This window comes from Anser anser (assembly GCF_964211835.1).
Source record: "Anser anser genome assembly, chromosome: Z".
Classification (NCBI taxonomy): domain Eukaryota; kingdom Metazoa; phylum Chordata; class Aves; order Anseriformes; family Anatidae; genus Anser; species Anser anser.
The window spans coordinates 77,365,990-77,388,025 of record NC_139723.1 but is presented as its reverse complement, the minus strand read 5'-3'; the positions used below and the strand labels follow the sequence as shown (position 1 = coordinate 77,388,025).

Sequence of the window (22,036 nt, the reverse complement as noted above, 5' to 3'; positions counted from 1 at the left end):
TCTGTCCGTACTTTTTCCTGTAGCTACTGTCTTCTCTTTTTTAAGTAAGTAGCAGTGATTTTTATATTTTTTATAGGGTTGTTGGACATCTTTAGATCCAGATTTTGGTAAATATAATCTGCCAGACTCTGTTGGACGCAGACTTGTCAACAGAGTCATTTAATTCTCTGAATTTTGTGTTTGCAGAGGATGCTGCTATTCTGTTGCTTCTGTTTTAGCAGCGTCCATAGAGCCTGCATGCTCAGTACATATCCTATGCTGAGGAATTCTGAAATTAAATGAATTTAACAAGGTGTCATGATATTTAGATCACAGGCAAAGTTAGCCACACCCAGCGATGGCTACACGGTGCCAGGAGACAGGCAATATTTTTTCATATGATGATCACTGATAATCATCTCTTCTTGCCACCAACTGGAGGATTTGGCTAGCTCTTCCATGAAGGGCGTTTCCACCTCTGGTCTTTTAGAGAATTATTCATTGGCTTGTACAAAAGGATTAAAACATGAAGTTGGCACCAAAGAGTGTTGCTGTACTTTGTGTCTTGATGTAGCCAGAAATCTAATAACTGCGTAAAATCGAATTGCTTCCCCCTTACACACTTGATGCTGCTGATGATAAATAGCTGGTTTAGCAGTGGAAACATGCTGATGTGAGTCAGTTTAGAAGTAGAGGTCCTAGATTAATGTACGTATTAATGTCACCATTATAGCTGCCAGTATGGTTGCCATTTGCTCTTCAACTGAACCAGCAAATCTACTCTTGGATGAACATGCACTGTGCAATATAAACCTCCTTGTGTGCTGTCACACTAGGTTTCCTTGGAGGGGTTAATAGGCTTTTTTCTAGAGAGCTTCTCTGAGAGAAATTTTAGATATGCTGGCAACAGATGGCATACATGCTTCCAGGACTAACCTTGGATGAATGAGTAATAAATTTCATATAAAAGGAAAGCACAGCACACCTCAATACCAAGGGGAGGAAAGTGTCTGCCATTTCCCTACAGTGCTGGGAAAAATAGTTGTCAAAATTCTTGTCAAGCCAAAGAACAAACCTGTGGGTCACACTTACCTGCCCAGATGTGCATAGCTCTTTCTGTCCTTGGTGTTGAGACCCTGGGCTCATGCTGTGCCTCCTTCTATGCTCAGTGTGACCCTTTGTACTCTGTTGTGCCCTCGGGAGCTTGCATTTGGCCTGTTGATACTCCAACAGAGCGTTAGGCTTGAAAAGAGTAAACCTCTGGGTTGATGCTGGGCACTCAGCCCAGGATCTCACATTGCTACCACAGCCCTGAGCACCGCATACTGTGCACTCCATCAGGATAGGGTTGTGTAAATAGCTGAGAGGCATGGAAAGGTGTTGCTCTGGAAGCTGGTGTGTTGGGCAGCTCCAAAGAGCACTATAAAGCACAGGCAGACCTGAGCTAAAAGCTCTAGGAATTTGGGACAGCCCTAGCTGGTGAGCTCAATACGATGGATTGAGCCATGGTGGCAAGAAAGAGACCAGAGAGGAGAGCTCTGATCTTCAGGGAAGAAAATACCCCATGCTGTAATACTGGGCTGGTGTCTTTCTCTGTTTTGAAGAAGACAGATGGGGGACCAGCCATTGCTTGTGGCTGGAGGGGCTGTCTGTAATTAGAAAAAGAAACTGGAAATAGGGAACAAAGCTGCAGCTTGCTTAGTGAAATGGTGATTTCCTGCATTAGTGGCTGTTTGCACAAAGCCACATTCAAGTGATCCCTATGGAATAGAAACCAGTCACCTCTCCAGGCTGCTGAATCAGCTACAGGCCATAATGCCAGGCTCTCCCCCTGGGCAGACCTATAGCTCCAGCAACTGCTGCTGTGAAGTCTCAGGTCAAGTTATAGATAAGTGGCGTTGCATGTGTTTACTAACTATTTTGTAGATTCTACCAACAAAATGTCTGGCTTGTGCTCCAGTTTTTTTTTTTTTTTCAATTCTGTTTGTGCATCTTGTAAGTGGAAAGAATAATAAAAGGACAATGTGTCTCTGAGTGACTACACCTACCTGCATCCACCTGCGACTGCACTGGCATAAGCTGAGCATCATGTTTTCATCAATTCCGTGAGGAATTCTCTGTTTACCCAGACTCGACATGACTGTATGGGGAAAAGGAAATGATTTTTGAGCTGCTGCTGAAAACAATGCTATTGCTAAATATAAGCAAGTAAAAACACAGTTGAAATGGGTTGTGCTGTAATTTCGTTTCCTGTTTTACCAATCCTATTTATTTGCCTTTTTTTTTTCCCTACAGAACAATTCAATTAAAACATCGAAATACAACTTCTTCACTTTCCTGCCTCTCAACCTGTTTGAACAGTTCCAGCGAATAGCCAACGCTTACTTTCTTTTCTTGCTGATTTTGCAGGTATGAACTCACTGTGCTGTGCTCTTTCTAACAGATTGCGTTGTCTGTTATCAAAGCCTGGCTATGTGTTGATAGTTGTAATAAAGTGCAAGCTATTTCCCTGTTACGAATTATCGTCTTAGTAAAACCTTAAAGTAGATAGAAAGTAGAGGAGAAAAAAAGCAATTTCCTCTCTTACCTTTGGGTGAGGGTTTGAAATAAATGAAGAAAAATATTAATTGAACTTTTCAGCAAATTGTATAAATTTTTCATGCCCTGCCCTCTTACTCCTTTGTGTCTAAATCTGAGTGCTCCTGCCTGTCCTTGGATTTACATTGCTTATTCCTTTGGTAGTATAAAAGGTTTAAAGGCAAATTTTTATACTGCGTTGACTGCCTCAAAGGAAACAGCATGAAAAAGGACAAATTTGTAAACAGTACAGTTTCCCTGGGAAAGAAGGAGTTAACATCAGGAAGGCTGAGGGTTGTAGCTCGTTTGCATAAAGCTGAATATTGCTGCTCCCTGCCCAGCAGGGTGAGGAAGGAGCCTAACATGGATCATGCCAGACAGTGGCAACACCACCGAACCCTGTGGCTCCTAGTGGCATCAAGCTGCACTTTGCTCATAGCCGATGATGATGCTGTTACCATATCTGAAAGCTGGACACGCCAGAGAAATTGGTTATCAGGAGTTCTGCCCCTTTGCCCTTTGCTAGAATATGGAAAAAAAGCTGTGTAGTCTGTCATTACTGAGTCATACTGGAATACGTATTATCCAAAATAAATAAATTAATAAATACAAAAACAACTGGTACAATTTTGATTGTGCCAGTAATTATATTTTAAATCTAATCATTTCAGTGCACACGAGTTTTCAAAATTGCCTTTTTCAAATGATCTTTTACAGTCTCTCAACTCAAGACTTCCTAGGCATAATTTTGCTCAGCCTGTACCAAATTATATATAATCTTCTGTGCTTATTTACAGGGAATGAATTTGGGAAATTTCAGTTCACATATATTTTCCAAGAAACTAGCTTATAGTAAAAGTGCCTTTTCAGCTAAGCTGACAGCACTGTTCCTGTGTTGTTGTACTGCACTCTAGCTGTTTGTCTATCATATTTACAGTATTTCAAGCTATTTGCCTTAAATTATTCAGCTGTGTCTTTTGCTGAGCCACCTAGGAGTGACTGTTTATAAAAGCATAGTGCTTTTTCTGCTGCTTTCATCCAATTAGGCTAAAGAAGGCAATGATTAGTCTTTTATATTTCCCTATGCCCCCATTTTTTTTTTTTTTTTTGCCTCTTCTGCTGGCTCACTCCATCCCTGTAGCACTAGAAGGAGAGGCTGTGATGGGCAGGCTGTGGGGACTCTGCCTCCCCGTGCCATGGGCACAGCCCAGTGCATCTTCCCAGTTAGGTGAGAAGGAAACAGTTAACGTGGCTCTGCAGCCTCCACAGATGTGCGGGGCTCTGCTGGTCCCTAAACATCATTCCTTCTGGCTGGATTTGGTGATGCATGTAGGATCTGGGTTGTGACAGTGCAGTGGAAGGAGCAATCCCAAAGAGCACCTCTCCATAAGCACCGGTTTGGTGGCATAAATGTCAATTTAACCATGCCCGTGGAGTTAACACTGCCCAGATCCACTCTGATGGATGCAGTGAGAGGGATGTGGTTCAGTGGTAGACTTTGCGTTGCTAGGTTAATGGTTGGACTTGGTGATCTTAGAGGTCTTTTCCAACCTAAATGATCCTATGATTCTTTTGAAGCATTTGAAACTTCGAAGGCTCTGCACAGCAGGCCTTGATCAGATAACTCTGGGTCCCTCACATCAGGCTTGCCTATGTCAGTGCCTCCAGAAAAATCCACTGGGGACTTTGCGATCCCAAAGTTACAAATAAAGAGCAACCCGTTGCATTTCCTGATAACACCAGTTTATATCCTAAATTACAGCTTGGTTTGTGAGCAAAGCTTGGCTTCCCTGGCTCTCCCATATTTGTGTGGTCACATGTAAGTGACAGAGCTGCATTTCTGTCTTTATTCTGTATTCAGATATTGTAGAAAAATGTTGTCTGCAGCTTCCACAGAAAACAGTGTTTTGTTTCCAGCTGATGAAAAGACAAAAAAAAAATCTCATCTGAGATCTCTTCTTCCTACAGCTGATTCCTCAAATTTCCTCACTGGCCTGGTTTACAACAGTGGTGCCCCTCGTGCTGGTGCTGGCCGTATCAGGAGTCAAGGATGCCATCGACGATTTTGTAAGATCTGAATTGCTGTTGTGTACTTTGGAGTTTGCTTATCATTCTTCAGCACAGTGACTAAAGCAAACCGTTTCAAATAAATACAGTCAGCGGAGGGCAGTTGGAGAACTGATCTCGGGCCAAGATGAGGTCTGAGATTAGATCCCCAAATTTATAGCTCATTATCTAAAAGGGAGACAGGATTTCCTAATTGCTGAACAGCTCAGCAGCTCCATCGACTTTATCTGGAACTGTTCAGCATGTTGGAAAATGTGGTAACCAATGGATATGCCTGGATGCATGCACAGAGTTCTGATTTTAGGCTTTCGCTTCAGACAACTCATCCTCTGACATATAGCCCCAACGTAGGAGGGTCTCCTAGGAAAGTAAGCATACAACCTGTGTGTTATTTTTCATGCTTGCCCAACTTTGCCCCAAATCTGCTCCCATCAGAGCTAATAGCCAAAGCTCCATCAACTTCACGGAGAGAGACTAGGCCAGAGCTGAGTTTAACATCTGATTTTCTTCCTTCAGTAAAATAAGTCTGGAGCTCAGTGGAGACACAGTGCAGCTTTGCATGTGGACAGGCCAGAGATGGTGAGGTGCTTCCCCAGGCAGCATCTCTGTTCATCTAGAACATCTCTGGCCAGTTCCCATACCAGAGCAGAAGGTTGGGTTTCTCTGGGTGCCTAGTTTATGAAACTGCAATGGGCAGGACCAATGGCACTTGAATCAGGACTGTGCTAAGAGCACATAAGGCCCTGCCCTCTCTTTTCCCTCTGAGAGCAAGCCCTGTGTTGCCTGCTGCTCTCTGCAGTCCTGTCTTACTAGCTGAACATGAGCTCAACTATGACTCAGTTGTGAGTCTAATCTGCCATACCCATTCAGCCAGCTGGGTGAAAACCTAAAATGTTAATGAACTGCCTACAGCTATTGTATGCTTGGTTTCCTGGAAATGCCCTTTAATGTGATGATCAAATTTTCAGAATCGACACAAAAGCGACAAACACGTCAACAACCGCCCAGTCCAGGTCCTGATCAATGGCATGTAAGTCCTTTTTCTTTTGCTGTAATTTTGACTGAACATACTGAACCACTGGGAAGAGCATTTAGTTTTTTCCCCTTTGTGATTCCCAAAGATCACTAAACAATTTAAAATGGAATTGTCTTTCAACATGTTAAATCACTGTGTGGTTCTGGATTATGTGGCTGCTTAAAGAACCCAATATACAATCAGTGCAGACATTATGGCTGTGACCCTGCACAGGCAGAAAGTAAACTATTTCTTTTCCTGGATGGATATATACATATGTTTAAATAAGTGCTACTTTGGGAGTATTATAATATTTTACTCCTTAGCCTGGAAACGACAGTCAAGGATATCTCCCTGTCTATACTTGTAACATGTATTTCTACATTAGGCAACACTAGACATTAGCAACAAGTGATTTTAAATCAAGAAGTACAGCTAGCTTCCTCATCCATGTTGTAATACTTCGAGTGTGTTTACTTATGTGCATAATGCCTCAGACTTAAATGTGCTCAAAACATTTCAAATGTGTCTTGGATATTGTACTGCTTAGCACTGTTCTTTGTCTTCAGAAGTAATAGCAGGGGCTTTGGCTGTTGTAGCAGACAGATGTGCTGTTTGCTTGCAGCTCCATGGAGTCCAGCAGCCTTAGGACACAGCTGTAGACAGCTGTGAAGTTTCTGGTGATTTTTTTTTGTTTCTGTACTATAGATAGTAGTATATTGTGTAAACTCCAGCAGATGATTGAACAGTTAAAAATATAACTGGAAACTGAAGAATAGGAACATACTTTTTGTGCTTTCTCCTAAGTAAACCAGTTTCTTAGTTTACTGTCTATTAGTTACTGTGTCTAGTAAACACGTATTAAAATAGAAATGTGTTAACGTTCTGCATTAAATAAAAAAAAAAAAAGGAAAACACAGGTCCTGCCCCAACTCTGACTGATGTCGATGGCTGAGGTGAACTCCAGCTTGAATATGCAGTCCTGTTTTGATATATCATGATAGTTTTACCCTCTAGGATTTTCATGCACACCTATCACGACTTATGCTGGTGCTTGCAGTTTAGCTGGGTGCCTGTACATCTAGAATTACCGTACTGTACAATAGAATCGTGCTGTGAAGGCCATTGCAGATGGGGAGAGTTTCTTTCTGAGACACCGTGGCTGTTTAGGAGAAGGAAGGAAGAACCTGGACAGGACAGTGCTTTTTGTGTTGTCCCTTAGCCTACCACAGACCAGGCCACACAGTGGCAGCCGCTGCTCCGTTTTACCATCAGCCCAAGTCCTGATGAGACATACAGCCTGGAGTAGAGCAGAGTACCCTACGTTCATAAGTGGTGTTTGCTCTATGTGCCTACTTACTGGGGGTTCTCTTGCAGGTTGAAGGATGAAAAATGGATGAATGTCCAAGTTGGGGATATAATAAAACTAGAAAACAACAACTTTGTGACGGTGAGTACAGTTTCTCTCCATTCTGCTCCCAGTTATTCTCCGTAATTGCTCTTATTGCCTGTCACTCACAAGCAGACTAGTCAGCAGGGGTGACAACAACCCCAGAGAGCTGCAGTGCTCAGAAACCACATGCAGCATAGCGGTGCCACTGACCATAACTCATGCCCACTCTGTTTGTTTGTGTTCAGGCCGATCTGCTGTTACTGTCGAGCAGCGAGCCGCACAGCCTGACCTACATCGAAACGGCCGAACTGGACGGGTAAGCAAGCCATCCTGCTCCTGGGGGACAGTCACTGCTGCCAGAGCAAGGCCAAATCTTGTAGGGTGGCCCTGGATGCCGCAATGGTCTATTCGGTCCAAATGTTGCTTACTCCAGGGCACAACTAGCCACAAGTCAGAGGGTTACAGCTTATTTGTATTAGTTAGCGTAAACTGGAGCTGGTCTCATCGTTATGACCCAATTTGCATTGCTACATTGCCCAGAGTTAGCGTCAGCTGTGGACTTCGGTGTTGTTTTGGTGACCAAGTAAGACCAGAGAGGTTAGGTGACCTGGTCTGCTCAGACCCTACATGCAGTCCTTTGGATTTTCTCCTTTTGCTTCCTCCTGAAAATGAGCCCACAGTTCTGGTACATGCAAGTGCCAGGGAAAACTTTTAGGAGGCCTAGGACAAATGAAATGCTTCTTTGATGTTGCATTTCAACTCACCTCCCCAGCTAGCTAGTCCCAGGACTTCAGTGCACTTCAGGACTGGAATACTATGGGAGAAGATCCAAAGCTCTCCTATATGCTCAAGTACCTGGGGATTCTGTGGTATGAGTAGCAGGATAGACAGCAAGCTGTTCAGGGAGATGGGATGCTTGGTCCTACACTTTGTGGTGACAGTGGCAGAGCCACCTTGCCCTCTTTGGTCCCATGTCCTGAATTCCTCTGGACTGCATGTCTTTGCAGCTGAAAAAGACAACTACATTCCTTTGGCGAGGTAGAAAAGGCCCATGATAGCACGGTCCATCAGGTGTCTAGGGAAGAATACAGTTCTCAAGAATAGAAGGAAGGTTTTCAGGGAGTGCTGGACTCAGTTTTTTATGCCTTATAAAATTTATTACAGTGAAACAAACCTCAAGGTGAAGCAGGCACTGACAGTCACTGCTGAGCTTGGAGAAGACCTTCAGAAACTGACAGATTTCAATGGTGAGTCTACATAGAAAATTCACTTATATCAATTTCTCTCCTCTATTAGTGCCCCCAAAAGACTGCATTTTAAGATATTTATGGACCAGCAGCTCAGATGTGGTTAACAGTCAAGGCGTCCTTTCTTCACACTGTCTTGCATCTCAAATATGTAACAGCACATATATAGGAAAAAGGAGCCAGACCTACTGCAAACAGAATACCCCATGCTCACACGTCATCCCTCTGCAGAGAGAGGATGGGGGAACAGACCAAGGGGTGTCTGTCAAGCTTCACAGAGCCCTGTTGGCTTCGACAGGAGGGCAGGGTTGTGGGAAGAGTCAGTATGGAAGGGGGTGGAGTGAGTGCTGCTGTCCTTGGAACTTCTCAAGGACTGCAGGCTCTCAGGAAGTGCTTTTAAATAAAGAGGAATAATAATAATAAGAAGAAGAAGAATAAAACACTCTTTGAAATAATGATTCCAGGAAAAATGGTGGTGATGTGGCAGAGAGTTAGCGTAGCTTAAACAGTCTCTGGTGGTACCATCCAAGGGCATGGCTTTTCTTTTGCTTTCAACGTTGAGGTTTTGTGAAATATTGTGTGTGGTCTCAGCTCAGCAGTGGCTCAGTACGTTGGGACTTCTCCAAAGTGAAGGCTGTGGTTCTGAGTGCTTTAGGTCTTGAGAAATATGCTTTTGCGGCTGCAGCTAGATGTTCTAAGTTAATAGTCAAGGTTGCATGTCTTAACTGTCTTCCTGAGGAGGCTGCAGTGTGTATCAATTTGTAAGCAAAACCTTAATCTTAAAACATATTTCAAGCATTTTCTGTATAATGCTTATTTAAAGATACTGCATTCTTGATACTGCATAATCAAAAACACAATGTTTCAAAATCATTTGGAAATTAAATTTTCTCTATCAAATATTTATTTGTCCTTTATATCTCTATTTTGGTTATACTGCAAATAAAAGTGGCCTCCTTGCAATACTAAATAAAATGTTTCCCAGGACGATTTATATTTGGAAGAATACTGGGAAGAGTGCCTGGAATCAGACCCAACCTTGCATTTCCCTAGCTTATCTCTGTGAAAGTATTTAAATATTTATGTAATTCTTTATCTAATTATTTCTTAGGAGAGGAAGAGAGGGAAGGGTTGAGCAGCTAATACAGGCACTCAGTGGAATGCTTACAGTGAGTTATGATGTTTGTTGTTGTTGCGATGGTTCAGATAAGGAAGATGCTTGCAAAATGATGAACTTGATTTGATGTGAGGGACTGGGAGACAAGTAAGGAAACAATATTTTTCTCTTACGTACTACTTATCACATGTAGGCTTTGCAGTATTTAACTCTTTCAGGTGAAATGCATTCAGATTAACCTGCTGTTAACGGAAGAAGGAGACAGTAGGCACAGCTTCTTTCAGAGTCATTGGGGCAGGTGCACTGGGTGAATTTCTCAAGCTTCTCACTTTTTTGTGGTCAGACTAATTTGAGTGGATACGTTCTGATGTCAAAATCTCAGACCCACCCACCTACTAGAAAGCAGATTCAGATGCTAACGCACGAGGTACTCAAGGCATGTCCCAACGGTAGCGTGAGAGGCAGTCTTCCTAGTGATAGATCGTGTGCCCTGGTTTTGGTTCACCAGTCTCACTGTGCTGTGTTTCAGCTTACACTGCAAAGCCTCTCTTTTCATTATGCTTTTTGGGGGTTGCAAGGGCTGTCATGAGACAGGTGTGGTTACTGTAGCCTTTTACAAATTAAGGAGGACAGGTCTGATTGTTCTTGGATCAACTAGATGATAAAACACAAGAACAGCATCATCAGCTATGATGTCACATGTATCATTGAATTTCCTAATTGCTTCATCTTTCAAATTTGATGATTTATCTGCACTACAGTAGAGCTACTTTTCTCTGAAAAGAACATCCATTCCTGAATTTAAATTTTCAGTGGTGGAGATTACCATGATACTTAAAGCTGTACTTTTTTTCTGCACTTCTCTGGATTTTGCTTCCAACCTCTTGAGCTGAGTGTGTTTGTGTCTGAGAACAGCTGGGAGAGTTGTATTCTCTGCAAATGTTGGTCCTTATGTAGATATTTGCAGATTGTGATCAAAATAACTTTAATGTTCCTACTGATTAACTGAACAGACTGAAATCTTGGAATCCCTTTCAGTAAGGTGTATTTGTATTTTCCAATTCTTTCCAATACACCCACAGGACTCTGCTTTGAATCTTCAGATGTTGGGTGCAAATGTTGACTTAAATAATTTTTATACTGAAGTATCTGTATTTACAGTTTTATATGAACGTGTTTTGTTATAAGAAATAAATAAGTGTGGAAATGGAAACAGGTTCTCCAATCACTTAGAGTGTCAGCTACATGGACAAAGGCAGTAGCATCTTTTTTCAAGTGCCAGTGGGACTTTAAGGTATAATGTAGATGAAATTAAAAACAGTGAACAAAGACACTCCAATTAATTACTCTCTTGCAGCCTTCAGGCAATGATTTTCTCACTTGGGTTCATGCAGTTTTAAAGCAAATGGAATAGGAATTATGTGAGGTCAGCACTGTTATCCAAAATTATCCAGTGACATCCTACCATGACGAACTTGCTGTAAAAGGATTAAAAGTATGTTGCTTGTTCAGTATTTCTTCTCATGCACATAAAAGGAGTGGAAACTTTATTTTGGACTCTACTAGTAAAAAATTGCCATTTCCAAAAATCTAAGATAAATCCAAATTTGTTGTGGCCCATTGGATTATGACAAGATATGGGGTAAGAGCAATATCTCAAAACATCAGTAAATGTAGGATAAAGGATGGGCATGACAGGGTCAGCAGGGAACTGCAGTTACAATGTATTATTACTATATAGTATTCCCTGTCTGGGGATAACATGAGAATGCAGTATTAATCGACATATTTCTAGGTTACAAAGATTTTTAACAGCTTTTTTTTTTTTTTCTTTTTCTTAAACAGGTGAAGTCAGATGTGAGGCACCAAATAACAAGCTGGATAAGTTCACAGGAACTCTTACTCTTCGAGGAGAGAAGTATGCCCTGGACAATGAGAAGATGTTGCTGAGGGGCTGTACTATTAGGAACACAGAGTGGTGCTTTGGTCTCGTTATTTATGCTGGTGGGTAGAAAAACTGACGTGAATTGCAGAGCACAAAAGCTTTAGCACAGGAGCACATCACACTAGTAAGGGCAAATGAACCAAATATTTTCCTCTTTGGAAAATATGTTTCTAACTGCTAAAACCAAAAAAAAAAAAAAAAAAAAAAAGGCAAAACAATGCATGCAATCCCTTAGTTTAAATCTAGGCTAGGAATTTTGCATACTGTAGGGGATTTTAACCTGAAATTTTTAACATTAGTCTATAAGAGAAAACTGGGTTGCAAATGATATATTATAACATCCCATTCGATCTTACTTAAATGTTTTTGTTAGCAGAAGTAGGCTCTTATTTCTGAAAAACATGCAGCAAAGTATATGAGAAAAGTCTTGGTCACTCAATATGAAAGCACTTAAGAATTAAATCTGAATTAAATCTGCCATCAGTGATCCATGTTGGGTCAATAGGAGTCTCTCTCCCCAGACTTGTTCAAAATTTCCCACTCTTAAGTATATCCAGTTAAAAATTCCACAGCATTTCTATATGACTTCAATCCATATTGGAATATCAGGGTCATCAATGATATTATTGTAGACTATTACTATATTGCTTTTTACAAGCATAGACCTTCTATTGTTTCTATAGTGCTGTAGACATATGAGACAATGTATAACATGTCACTAATAACAGAGCAGTATCAGGTATTCTGTGAAAAGTAATTCAACCTGAAAGGGAGGATTGACTGCTGAAAAAAGAGAATGGATCAAAATACAGAATTAATGGCTTTATGTGACCCTTTCCATATAATCTAAGGGAAGAGACTTAACCTTTTTCTGCCTAAATTTCCTACTAGCACTGTATACTGTATGTACCTACCTTCAAGAAAGCTGTGATGGGTATTTATGCAGTATAGCACAGTGAGGCTTCAGAGGGAACTGGTTTTAGAACTGATAAACTTTATTTCTAAAATTCATGAACTTGTTTCATCCCCAGGGCCAGACACCAAACTCATGCAGAACAGTGGAAAAACAACTTTTAAGAGGACAAGCATTGATCGGCTCATGAACGTCCTTGTGTTGATGGTAAGTCTGATTAGTTTAGCTTAATTTCTTCAGCTGTGTTCATCGTTTCCAGATGCTCCACCTCTTTGTCCACACAAATGAGGGAGTATCAGAAGTGACTCATGATAAAAAGAAAAATTCTGTAGAAATGTATTAGCAGACTGAGTCCTGTAGTGCCTCTGCGAACCCATCTTGCAAAGCAAGGACATTACATTGACAATGTTAAGTACCTTTCTTATGAGCTTTTCATTTGCTGTGCTCTTGCTTGCTTTACTTTTTTTTTTTTTTTGTGAGAATCACTTTGAAGCCCACAAATGCCTTTTTCCCTAGTAATCTTGTCATTTTCTATTTATATAAACATTAGCAGTTCTCCCTCTTCTTCCTGATTTCTTGGCAGCTTCGATATCTGCATAGGACTTGGTAATTGAGTTTGTTAATTTACATGATGCGAACTTTTGTCTTGTCACATTAGGGTAAAAAGTTAGACATGGTCCTGTTAATACCCAGAAAGTGATGTTTTTAGCAGCTGGCAGATTTGAGAACACTAATCTTATATTGCAGGCACTCTCCACAGATGATAAAGTAGACCTAAGCTGAGGTTTACACTAGCCAGTGGTTGTAACAAATGGCAAACACTTCCAGGCAGAGGTAGTGATTCTTTTGCAGACTCCCCGCAGATTTTACCTCTTGAGTTCAAAGCTGCTCAGGGAAGGGACCGTTCTGGTTGTTACTGCTGTTCTTCAGAGACATGCATTCTGATGGTGCTTTACTCAATGCTGTTTGAAGAAAAGCTATTTAGTTTCAAGGTTATATTTTCCTTCAGATTCAATCATGTCAAGCTTTTTCATGCACGCTGCACTGCCTTCAGTTTGTGACACTGGGAAGGTCTGTCTGTTCCTGTGGTCACAAAACACATCAGTGCCATCTGTTTCCTCTTCTTCTCTCCTGCCCTTGCTCTCCATCCCACCCTGTCAGCCAGGCTGGGGGCCAGATCCATCCCGTGGTACTGCAGCATGCCCTGGGGAAGACAGAGCTTGAGGTGTCCAACAGCATCCTGCCTACCACAGCCCAGGGCAAAGCCTGTGCAGGGCTGTTCTGAGCTCTCCCTGCCCTCTGTGACTGTATGTCTCATAGCACAGACATCTCTAATCTCCATCCTGGCCAATTTGTCCCAGACCTGTCCTTTTGTTTTTCTCTCAGAATCCCAAAAGCTCTTTAGTTGGGTACCGGGATGGGAGATGTTGTTCGGCAGAGCAGGTTGTGCCTATGAGACTGAAATTGCACCAGAGGAATGGTGGTTAGACTGCCAGAGCTGTGAAGTAGTGTCCTGCACATGTGCACGTGCATATTTGCTGTAAAGCAATGCCACAGCACAGACAGCCACTCCAGGGTCGTCTTCAGGCCCTCTGGAGTCCTTGCTCAGTGTACAGTGAGGATACTCCCTTTAGTAACACCAATCTCTGCCAAGTGAAATTCTTGCCTGTTATCATCAGCTTGTTTTCTTCCCTTGAACTTAAGGGGACAGCAACACCAAGCAAGATTTGGGCATCTAACATTCAGAATTTTGCAGGTTTCTGAAAAACTTCATGTTTTTAAAGGTGCTCTGCTACATCTGGAAAGCAGCAGGGAACAGAGGTGTAGGGGATCCAAAGAGCAAAGATATGGAGCAGAGAAAAACTGTGCAGCGAACTCAGAATTTAGCTTTCAGTGAAGGTTTGCCAAAAGTTCTTTCACAAGTCAAGGGTCCCACCCAGAGCTTTCAGTCTGTTTGGCCTCTCTTCATCAATGCGAGCAAGATGGATTTACTTCTTGGCTCCATTTAAAAAAAAAAAAAAAAGAGAGAAAGTTGCAGTGGATTGCATCAGCCTCTGCCTGGGTTCTTGGGCACTGTTGGAGCCAAACATGTGTTTTTCTCCTTTATGCATTTTTAAGGCACCTAACATTTTGGTGTCTAAGTACAGCTCTGCCCTAACGCAAGCAACAGGCTCTTGGCACACCGAAGGGGATGTGGCATCGGGTCCTTCCAACAATTTGGGTGGTCAATGGTTGCGAAGCGCAGTAATGAAAGGAGGCACTATATTGCTCTCTTGAGTTTGGAAATACAAGCAGCCACAGCTTGCTATAAATAGCTTATTTTAGCTTAATGAAACTTGTTCAATGTTAACACTGGCAAAGCTATTTTGTGTTTAATTGCCCATAAAACTTCAGGAACAAATCAGTTTTTGGCAGGGCATGCCAAGGGAGACCTGGTTCAGCATTGATCCTGGTCTGTCCCTACAGGGGTTAACTGGGAATAAACCTTTCCAGATGGAAACCATCACTGTTTGTTCATGTTAGGGAGCATTTCTCTCTGCAAGGCCCTTTGGCAGCACAGGGCAGAAAACAGCAGGAGAGGAACACAGCTTTTCTTGGGGAAAAAAGTGAATATTCCTCAGCCAGGGCCACTACTGCTAGAGCCAGGAATGTTTTTTCCTCCAATACCTACTTTTTTTGCAGGTTTGAGGGGGGCGCATTTTCAGATAATATAGCTGTCTCCTTCATCACTAAATGCCTTATTGCTTAAAATCCTGGAACAGAACTCAAAGTGCCAGCAAAGAAACCGAGACTGTTTTAATTGTCAATCTGAAAGGAAATGTCTATCTGAAGTCAGCTCCTCCTTCCAAAAGTCTGACTCAGTCCTGCAGAGGATCCATCTCTGCACAGGCAGGTCCCTGAGAGGGAGGCTGCTGATGGTGGGAAGTGTCACCGGTCTGTGATCAGGTTTATTCACATCCTTCTCTTGCAGAGCTGCGGCAATGATTACAACATCCTGCACGCAGTTGTTTCTCTGTAGAGAAATTAATCTCCGGGGCCACTGTTAACGGCTCAGTCTTTCACATTTGTCTGAAAGTAAAGAGCACGTTAGTGGTCTTTGTGTAAGTGTGAGGACTGCACGCCAATCGAGCTGGTAGGGACAAGAGCATTGTCATGCAAAATGGACATAAAGCAAAATAAAGCCATAAAGCGTATGCAGTAGTAAGTAGACACAAGCTGCAGTATTAGAGTTCAGCTGTCTTGCCCCACATGTATGGTTGTTGCTAAATCGTACACTGAATTTCCTAGACAGATTTATGTTGACAAACTGACAAATTTTAACCTCTGAGGCAATGAGGAATCATTTAGGGTACAGTGATAGGATAAAAGAGCCAGGTGCCTTTTCTAATTAATTTCTTTTATAACAGACAAGGTCTGCAGAGAGAAGTCAAATCTTTTTCTTGACCAACTAAAATACCTCTAAAAATGGATGGGCTCATCTGTTTTCTCCATCTATTGGTTTAATAAAGGACATAACCTGTTCCTGGGTCATGCCTCTCACATATCCTTAGATCATCCTGATTACAACAGCTCAAAATGAAGTCTGTTTTTAGTGCTGGCCACAGAGGTTTATAAACACCACACCACATTCCTTACTAGCAAGCAATATTGTCTGCATTTCACCAGTGGGGTAATTTATTGGGCTTCCCACAATTGCTCAGAAAAACTACTATGGTTGTGGGAAATAAACGTGCCTCCTGAAACTCAGCCCAATACGTCTATTTACGGAAGTCCCCATTTACCATCTTCTAGGTGTTAAAACTCAAGTTGGTTGGACATGAACTTTTAACCAAGTGATTCAAATCATACCATAAAGTATCACTCTCCCCCTCATAGGTTACTTCAGCAATGCAAACATCTGCTATACCAGCAATGTTTCTACATTTGTACCACACTTGTTTTTTCAAAAATAGTTGGTTACTGTTGTATTGTGGTTATTGCTGAGTGGCCTTATACATAATGGCCCAGTGCATTGATATTTCCTCTAATGACTAATTATTATAATTTCTAATAATGAACTAATGACCATAGTTGAAAGAGATTTTTAATTGTGCTGTTGCGCAGCCTGTTGATTACATATCTTCACATTTCTATTAGGATGGTAGATTTTTAAGGCAAATATTTGGAGAAGTTGATATCAACAGAATTTTTTTTTATTATCATTTGTCCAGGAATGATGTCATGCTAGCTTCTGTTTATCTTTCCCACAGTCACCATTTCAACCTTTGAAATATTGCAATTATGTTAACAGATTTTCAGTATGGTGGAGCTTCACAGTTTTAAAGCATTGTTAAAAATTAACTTGATTTGTTAAGAAAATTTCTCAGTCCCTTAAAGCTTTCAGCTTTAAATTACCTGGACCCACTGTTTTGAAAATGCTTATTATTAGCAGACAGAGACACATATTGTTCCTTGTCACAGTAGGTGTACTGTCTTTTCCACCTGCTACATCATATGGGATAGATACATCCTTCTGCTTCATTCCTCCATCATTCATGGAGGAACGTCTGTCGAATGTCTGCGTTTTCCACAACTCTATTAGTGAGTTTACTGTTTTCTTGGTATTTGCATCACCATTAGATAGTCACAAGGTCTGTAATTCATTGCGGTTCATATTAATTTCTACTAGCTTTCCTTCTTCCCCTTCTCTTTTTATCCTTTCCCAAGTACTTGTATTGCTGTTATTATCTTGTTTAACAACAATAACAACAACAAAAAAAAACTTTTATGACCTATGTAATGCTTTTGTGTCTATGAAATTGTGTTCCTGAGCAAGTCCCTATTTTCATTAAGGTGTTCTGCTTTGGAATTTTCTTCCCAGTTGCTGTTCCCCTGGTTGCTTTAGGCTTCGTGAAATAGGCCTCCCTAAAGTCCAAGGATACACCTCACTGGTTTCTGTTGCTTTCTGTTTGCTCAAATGAAATGTAATCAGATTGTGATGGTAGGTACCAAGGCAACCATTAGTTCTAAGTCAGTGATTAACTCTCCTTTAACCATCAGAAGGGTATCCAGTGCTGAATTCCAACCTGCACAGTGCTGGATTTCCTGCATTACAAATTATCTTTACTAATTTTTCGGAAATGGTGAGGAAACTATGGCACATCAGGCTAACAGTCAGAAGAAGTCCTCCACGGAGTTTCTATTCCCAAACATACAGCCAGATATTTGAAGAGCAGCAGCTCAACTCACCTCTAATGAGATCTGATGTTCTGCAGCCAGCTGCCCATGAGCACCCGATTTTAGATCTCTACTTAAAATTAGTCTACTCTCTACTTAAAGCCCCAAATCACTAAAGACTGCACAGTGTAGTGGCATCTTTGAGACAAAGTGTCATATTTTTGCCTGTTTTCCTCCTTCACTCCTAGGAGCCTTCCTCAGTGATTCAAGCTGTTCAACCCCTTTTGGTTAGGGTCATCCAATTAACCTGTAAATAACAATTTCAGTTTCTAATATGCAGTTTCTTTTTTTTTTCTTTTTTTTTCTTTTCTTTTTTTTTTTTTTCCAGATCTTTGGATTTTTAGCACTGATGTGTCTTATCCTAGCCATTGGCAATGGCATCTGGGAGTCTGATAAGGGCTACAACTTCCAAGTCTATCTGCCCTGGGCAGAGGGTGTCAACTCTGCCTCCTACTCCGGCTTCCTCATGTTCTGGTCATATGTGATCATTCTAAACACAGTGGTGCCAATTTCACTCTACGTCAGGTACGTGCTAGAACCTCCTTTCATGTTTCACCTAGGAGAGTTTTAGCTTTTGCTTTATCTGGGAGCAGAATTTTTCCTGGATGTGAATGCAACCCCATTGTGGATGATCCCACACAGCCAAGGCCAGCTCTATGCTGTTGACATCTAGTGAAGACACCTCATAGCCACCGTTTTTTTTTTTTGTGGGTCTTAACAAGACCCGTGTCATTTTAAAAGGACAGGGGGGTAAAAACATGTCTTTTTCAGTGAGACCCTTTCTTCTCCACCCCATGACCATACATTATTTGACAAGGCCTAAAAACATTTGAAGTGTAACTCTAAAACACAGTGGTGCTTTGCTTTTCTGCTTTCTGCTGGCTTCAGAGGTCTTTGTCAGGGCTGGAGCTGAGACAGCAGTGAGCCCTGGAGCAGGAGAGGATGACTTTACATTTGAAGGAGAGGTGTAAGGGCAGGATGCTTTGGGAGTGAGACTGGAAGCCTGCTATCGGTAAGCTTCTTGCTCTCTCACATTTGCACTGCCCACCAAACAAAGCGAATAGCCCATTCTTCGAGGTGGCTTCAAGGCTCAGGTGAGGTGTGGATTGCCAGGTAAGTAGGTGTAATCAGGCTGAGGATCTCTCGTACTTGTTGCTTCATGAACACAGTCAGCTCCATCACTTCCCAGAGAACACAGTGCTATGTTGGTTGTTGCAGATAGTCAAGCAGGGTTAAAGGGTAGGAATCATGGACGAATTGCCTACAAAACCTTGAGGTTGCAGTGTAGACTGACTAGGTTGGTGTAATTTATCACTGAACCCAGATCTTCAGGGAGAATTGCTACTGCCTGCAGAGCAAACCCTTGCTGTGTGATTCACAGAGAACATTTGTGAAAAGTTTGCGATGTCAAACCGCAAAGGACAGCCCTTAGCTGCTGCTGCTGCCCTTTTCCTGGAGCTGCTGGGAGGGTGAGGAATTACACTCAGAGCTGCAGGGTCGGAAGTTACATTCTAAGACTCTTTTGTGTTGGTAAATACGAGGAACTCATCCCGTTCCTCCCCAGTGTGTCAAACCAGCAGCAAAGTGGAAATTCATGCTGTCTGTGAGCTGATACTGCTCCATGATTGTATTGAGTTACACAGTGACTCACTTGTTCTGATGGTCTGGGTTGCTTGCACTCACCCCCAGGCACCACAGAGCAGATCAGCCCCGAATCTCATTGAAAACATTCCCTAAACTGCACAAAATGAAACACCCTGCTGCTGCCGCCTCAATTCTCAGTCCAGTAATGTTTGTCTGACCTGCGTGAATGACTGTCACTTGTTCACAGCAGGGTTAATGTCGCACTCGGGTAGTCTGGGTGAAAGTGATGTATTGGTGGTGTTCTTAATTCATTGCCCAGCCTAAGAACTTCTGTCACAAAAAGATAGCCTCAAATGAAGCAAGTGCAGGCTGAAAGAAAGCATCAGATTTGTGAAATTTCCTGTGTACTGTTGAAAATTCTCAAATATATTTATGAGAAGTTGTTCCATAAATAAAGGAGATGAATTTACTAAATTACTAACATGTATATATTATATACTAATATTATTATAGTATTATATACTAATATTACTATATTACTAATATGAATTTACTATCAGATCATTTCAGTGAGGCTTGCTTCAGCTTTGCTTACAACAGGCCACTTAAGGACAACCTGATGAGTATGCCCTGTCATTGCCTTCAAAGTTGTCTTCTAGCTGCAGTTGCTAATGGTAGCAGAAGATAAAGATCTTGTCCTTTAAACTAATAAATATTCCATTGCCTTCTCTTTTGGGTTTACCAGCGTAGAGATTATACGCTTGGGTAACAGTTTCTACATTGACTGGGACCGCAAAATGTATTACCCACTGAACGACACGCCAGCCCAGGCCCGTACCACTACACTCAATGAAGAGCTGGGGCAGATCAAGTACATCTTCTCGGACAAAACAGGAACCCTCACTCAGAACATCATGTGTTTCAACAAGTGCTCCATCAACGGCAAATCCTACGGTATTTTATCCATTTGTCTTATTCTCTGGGTTTTACACCTCTCAGTCAAGAGAAAACTAATATGATATACAGAAGAGAGTGTTTTATAAGAAGCCGCGGCATCAGATACAGGGCTATCTGTCAAATATACCTGGACAGCTCAGATATTATGTTATTTAAATATCTTAGTATTGTTTTCCTGTCCTTTGCTTCCCCTTTTTGCTACCCCTTTATCTCCCTTTTCCTGCCCCAGTATCCACCCAACTAAAGAACCTGCACCTTATTACTTTTTCCCTCATTGATCCCAGTTTTACTACATCTGTACCCAAATATGTTATTTTTTCTGATATCACTACCTAGGTGATTTCAGTCTTTCATATTATTATTGATAGGGTTACCCAGCTATTACTAACCCTGCAAAACTCTACTCCCCCAAACATCCCCAGTCCTCCCTTCCAGCTATATGCAGGGTTCAGGTGTTTCTCACAATTCCCTCTTATCTGCTTGTGAAATCAGCCACTCCTCACAGTGCTGTCTGTAACTTTTGTCAGCTACTTACACTGCTACCTCTTGCATTCAGTCATTTCTCCCATCATGAGCAGTGGCTTTCCACACTTTCCAGGCTGCTTAACCTTCAGTCAGTGTCTAGTCAGTGGTGCGGTCATTCATCTGCAGTCCTAGCTTACTTGACCTACTAGAAGAAAGAAAAGTTTGTAGGGAGTTGGAAAAAGTGTTAAGCAGAAGTTGGTAGCTTTGTTAGATCCTAATAGTCATTGATGTAACAGCCTCCTTCATTGTACAGCCCCAGGCAATTTTCTTCACCCTCCTCAAGAGGTGCTAACCATTCACAAACTGACTAATTGATTAACATCATTACATTCCCCCAGAGAAATTAGTCACATCCTATTTGGAGATGGATGTTGTTTTGCCTGTATCAGACCTGCTGATGGACTGATGTGCCAGAAAGCTTGTCTTTTTTTCTCAGTGCAGCCTTTTGGTCCAATTAAAGGAGTTACTTCTTCCTATAAATCTTGCTTTGTCTGTATTTGGGCAACACAGCGTGTGTAACATTACTTTTATGCTGACCAGAGCTGGTGCTGCTAAACCGTTTGAAAAATTTCAGTCTGTTTATTCATATATCCTCTAGTTTATTTTTCTAAAGTGGATGTCACCAATGTTAACATAGACATTGGATGTGTGTTCAAGAATGGAACGGGAAATAAGTGGAAAGAATGCAGACAGTCTACTACCTATTTTTTTTCTAAATGCTTAGCTGATACTCCAGAACACTTTGGATTTTACACTCGAGGCATTTTTGAAAGTCATGCCAGAAGAAAGAATGAATTGGTTCTGCTGCCAGGAAGGAGGCTGTGGAGGCTTAGGCACCGACTTGAGGAGGTGTCTAATAGCCATTTGGTTACAGTTCCCAGCGGGATCGACTGATGTGCAGTTCTCAGGAAAGATTGCTTCTGAGTTTCTTTCTACAACTTCAGGGCTTTTATGAGGGAATACTAGTAATTAGACTTGACTGTACTCGTCACAGTTGAGGTTGCTGGTACAGGTATGGATTGGTCATTCATGTAACTTGCAGTATTTCAATCTTATTTCAGTGAAGTATTGATTCTGGCTGGCCTGGGCACAGTCAAGGGCTTCCTAGTGAAATTTTTGTCCAGGCTTCAGTAGTGAAACTCCATTCACTAGGGACGAGATGTCATTCATTTCTGTGACTAGATTATCAGTTCAGGGAAAATGAATGCAGCAGCCTTGCTACCTAAGCATGGGAAGAAGGTGCTTCGACAGCTTCTCTTTGGTTGTCCAGGAACTGCTACAAACTCAATATAATCCTGGAGCTGGATTTTGTCTCCCATTCTGAAAGAAAGGCGCAAGAGAAGTCATACCCTGAAAACACTCTCCTAGCACTATGTCCCTTCTGGGCAGAAGCCAATTCTTTACCCAAATGCCAGTCATCTTTATGGCAACTGCCTTTTGTTTTCAGCATCTGTCAGTCCTTGGATTTTATCATGGATTGGCATAGGATCTGATTGATAT

General features: G+C 41.7%; 1 protein-coding gene across 4 annotated transcripts in view; it reads left to right on the top strand.

The window, feature by feature from the left end:
- Positions 1-22,036, top strand: part of LOC310889389 (phospholipid-transporting ATPase ID-like) — an 87,408-nt gene that overhangs the window by 42,536 nt on the left and 22,836 nt on the right. For all 4 annotated transcript variants that reach the window (XM_083816776.1, XM_083816775.1, XM_083816774.1 and 1 more), the window contains 10 exons: positions 2,275-2,388; positions 4,525-4,623; positions 5,592-5,653; positions 7,016-7,088; positions 7,277-7,347; positions 8,196-8,278; positions 11,241-11,399; positions 12,372-12,460; positions 17,799-17,995; positions 19,800-20,008. In XM_083816776.1, the coding sequence (XP_083672902.1) occupies positions 2,275-2,388; positions 4,525-4,623; positions 5,592-5,653; positions 7,016-7,088; positions 7,277-7,347; positions 8,196-8,278; positions 11,241-11,399; positions 12,372-12,460; positions 17,799-17,995; positions 19,800-20,008 (1,156 nt within the window). The remainder of the gene's footprint in view (positions 1-2,274; positions 2,389-4,524; positions 4,624-5,591; positions 5,654-7,015; positions 7,089-7,276; positions 7,348-8,195; positions 8,279-11,240; positions 11,400-12,371; positions 12,461-17,798; positions 17,996-19,799; positions 20,009-22,036) is intronic.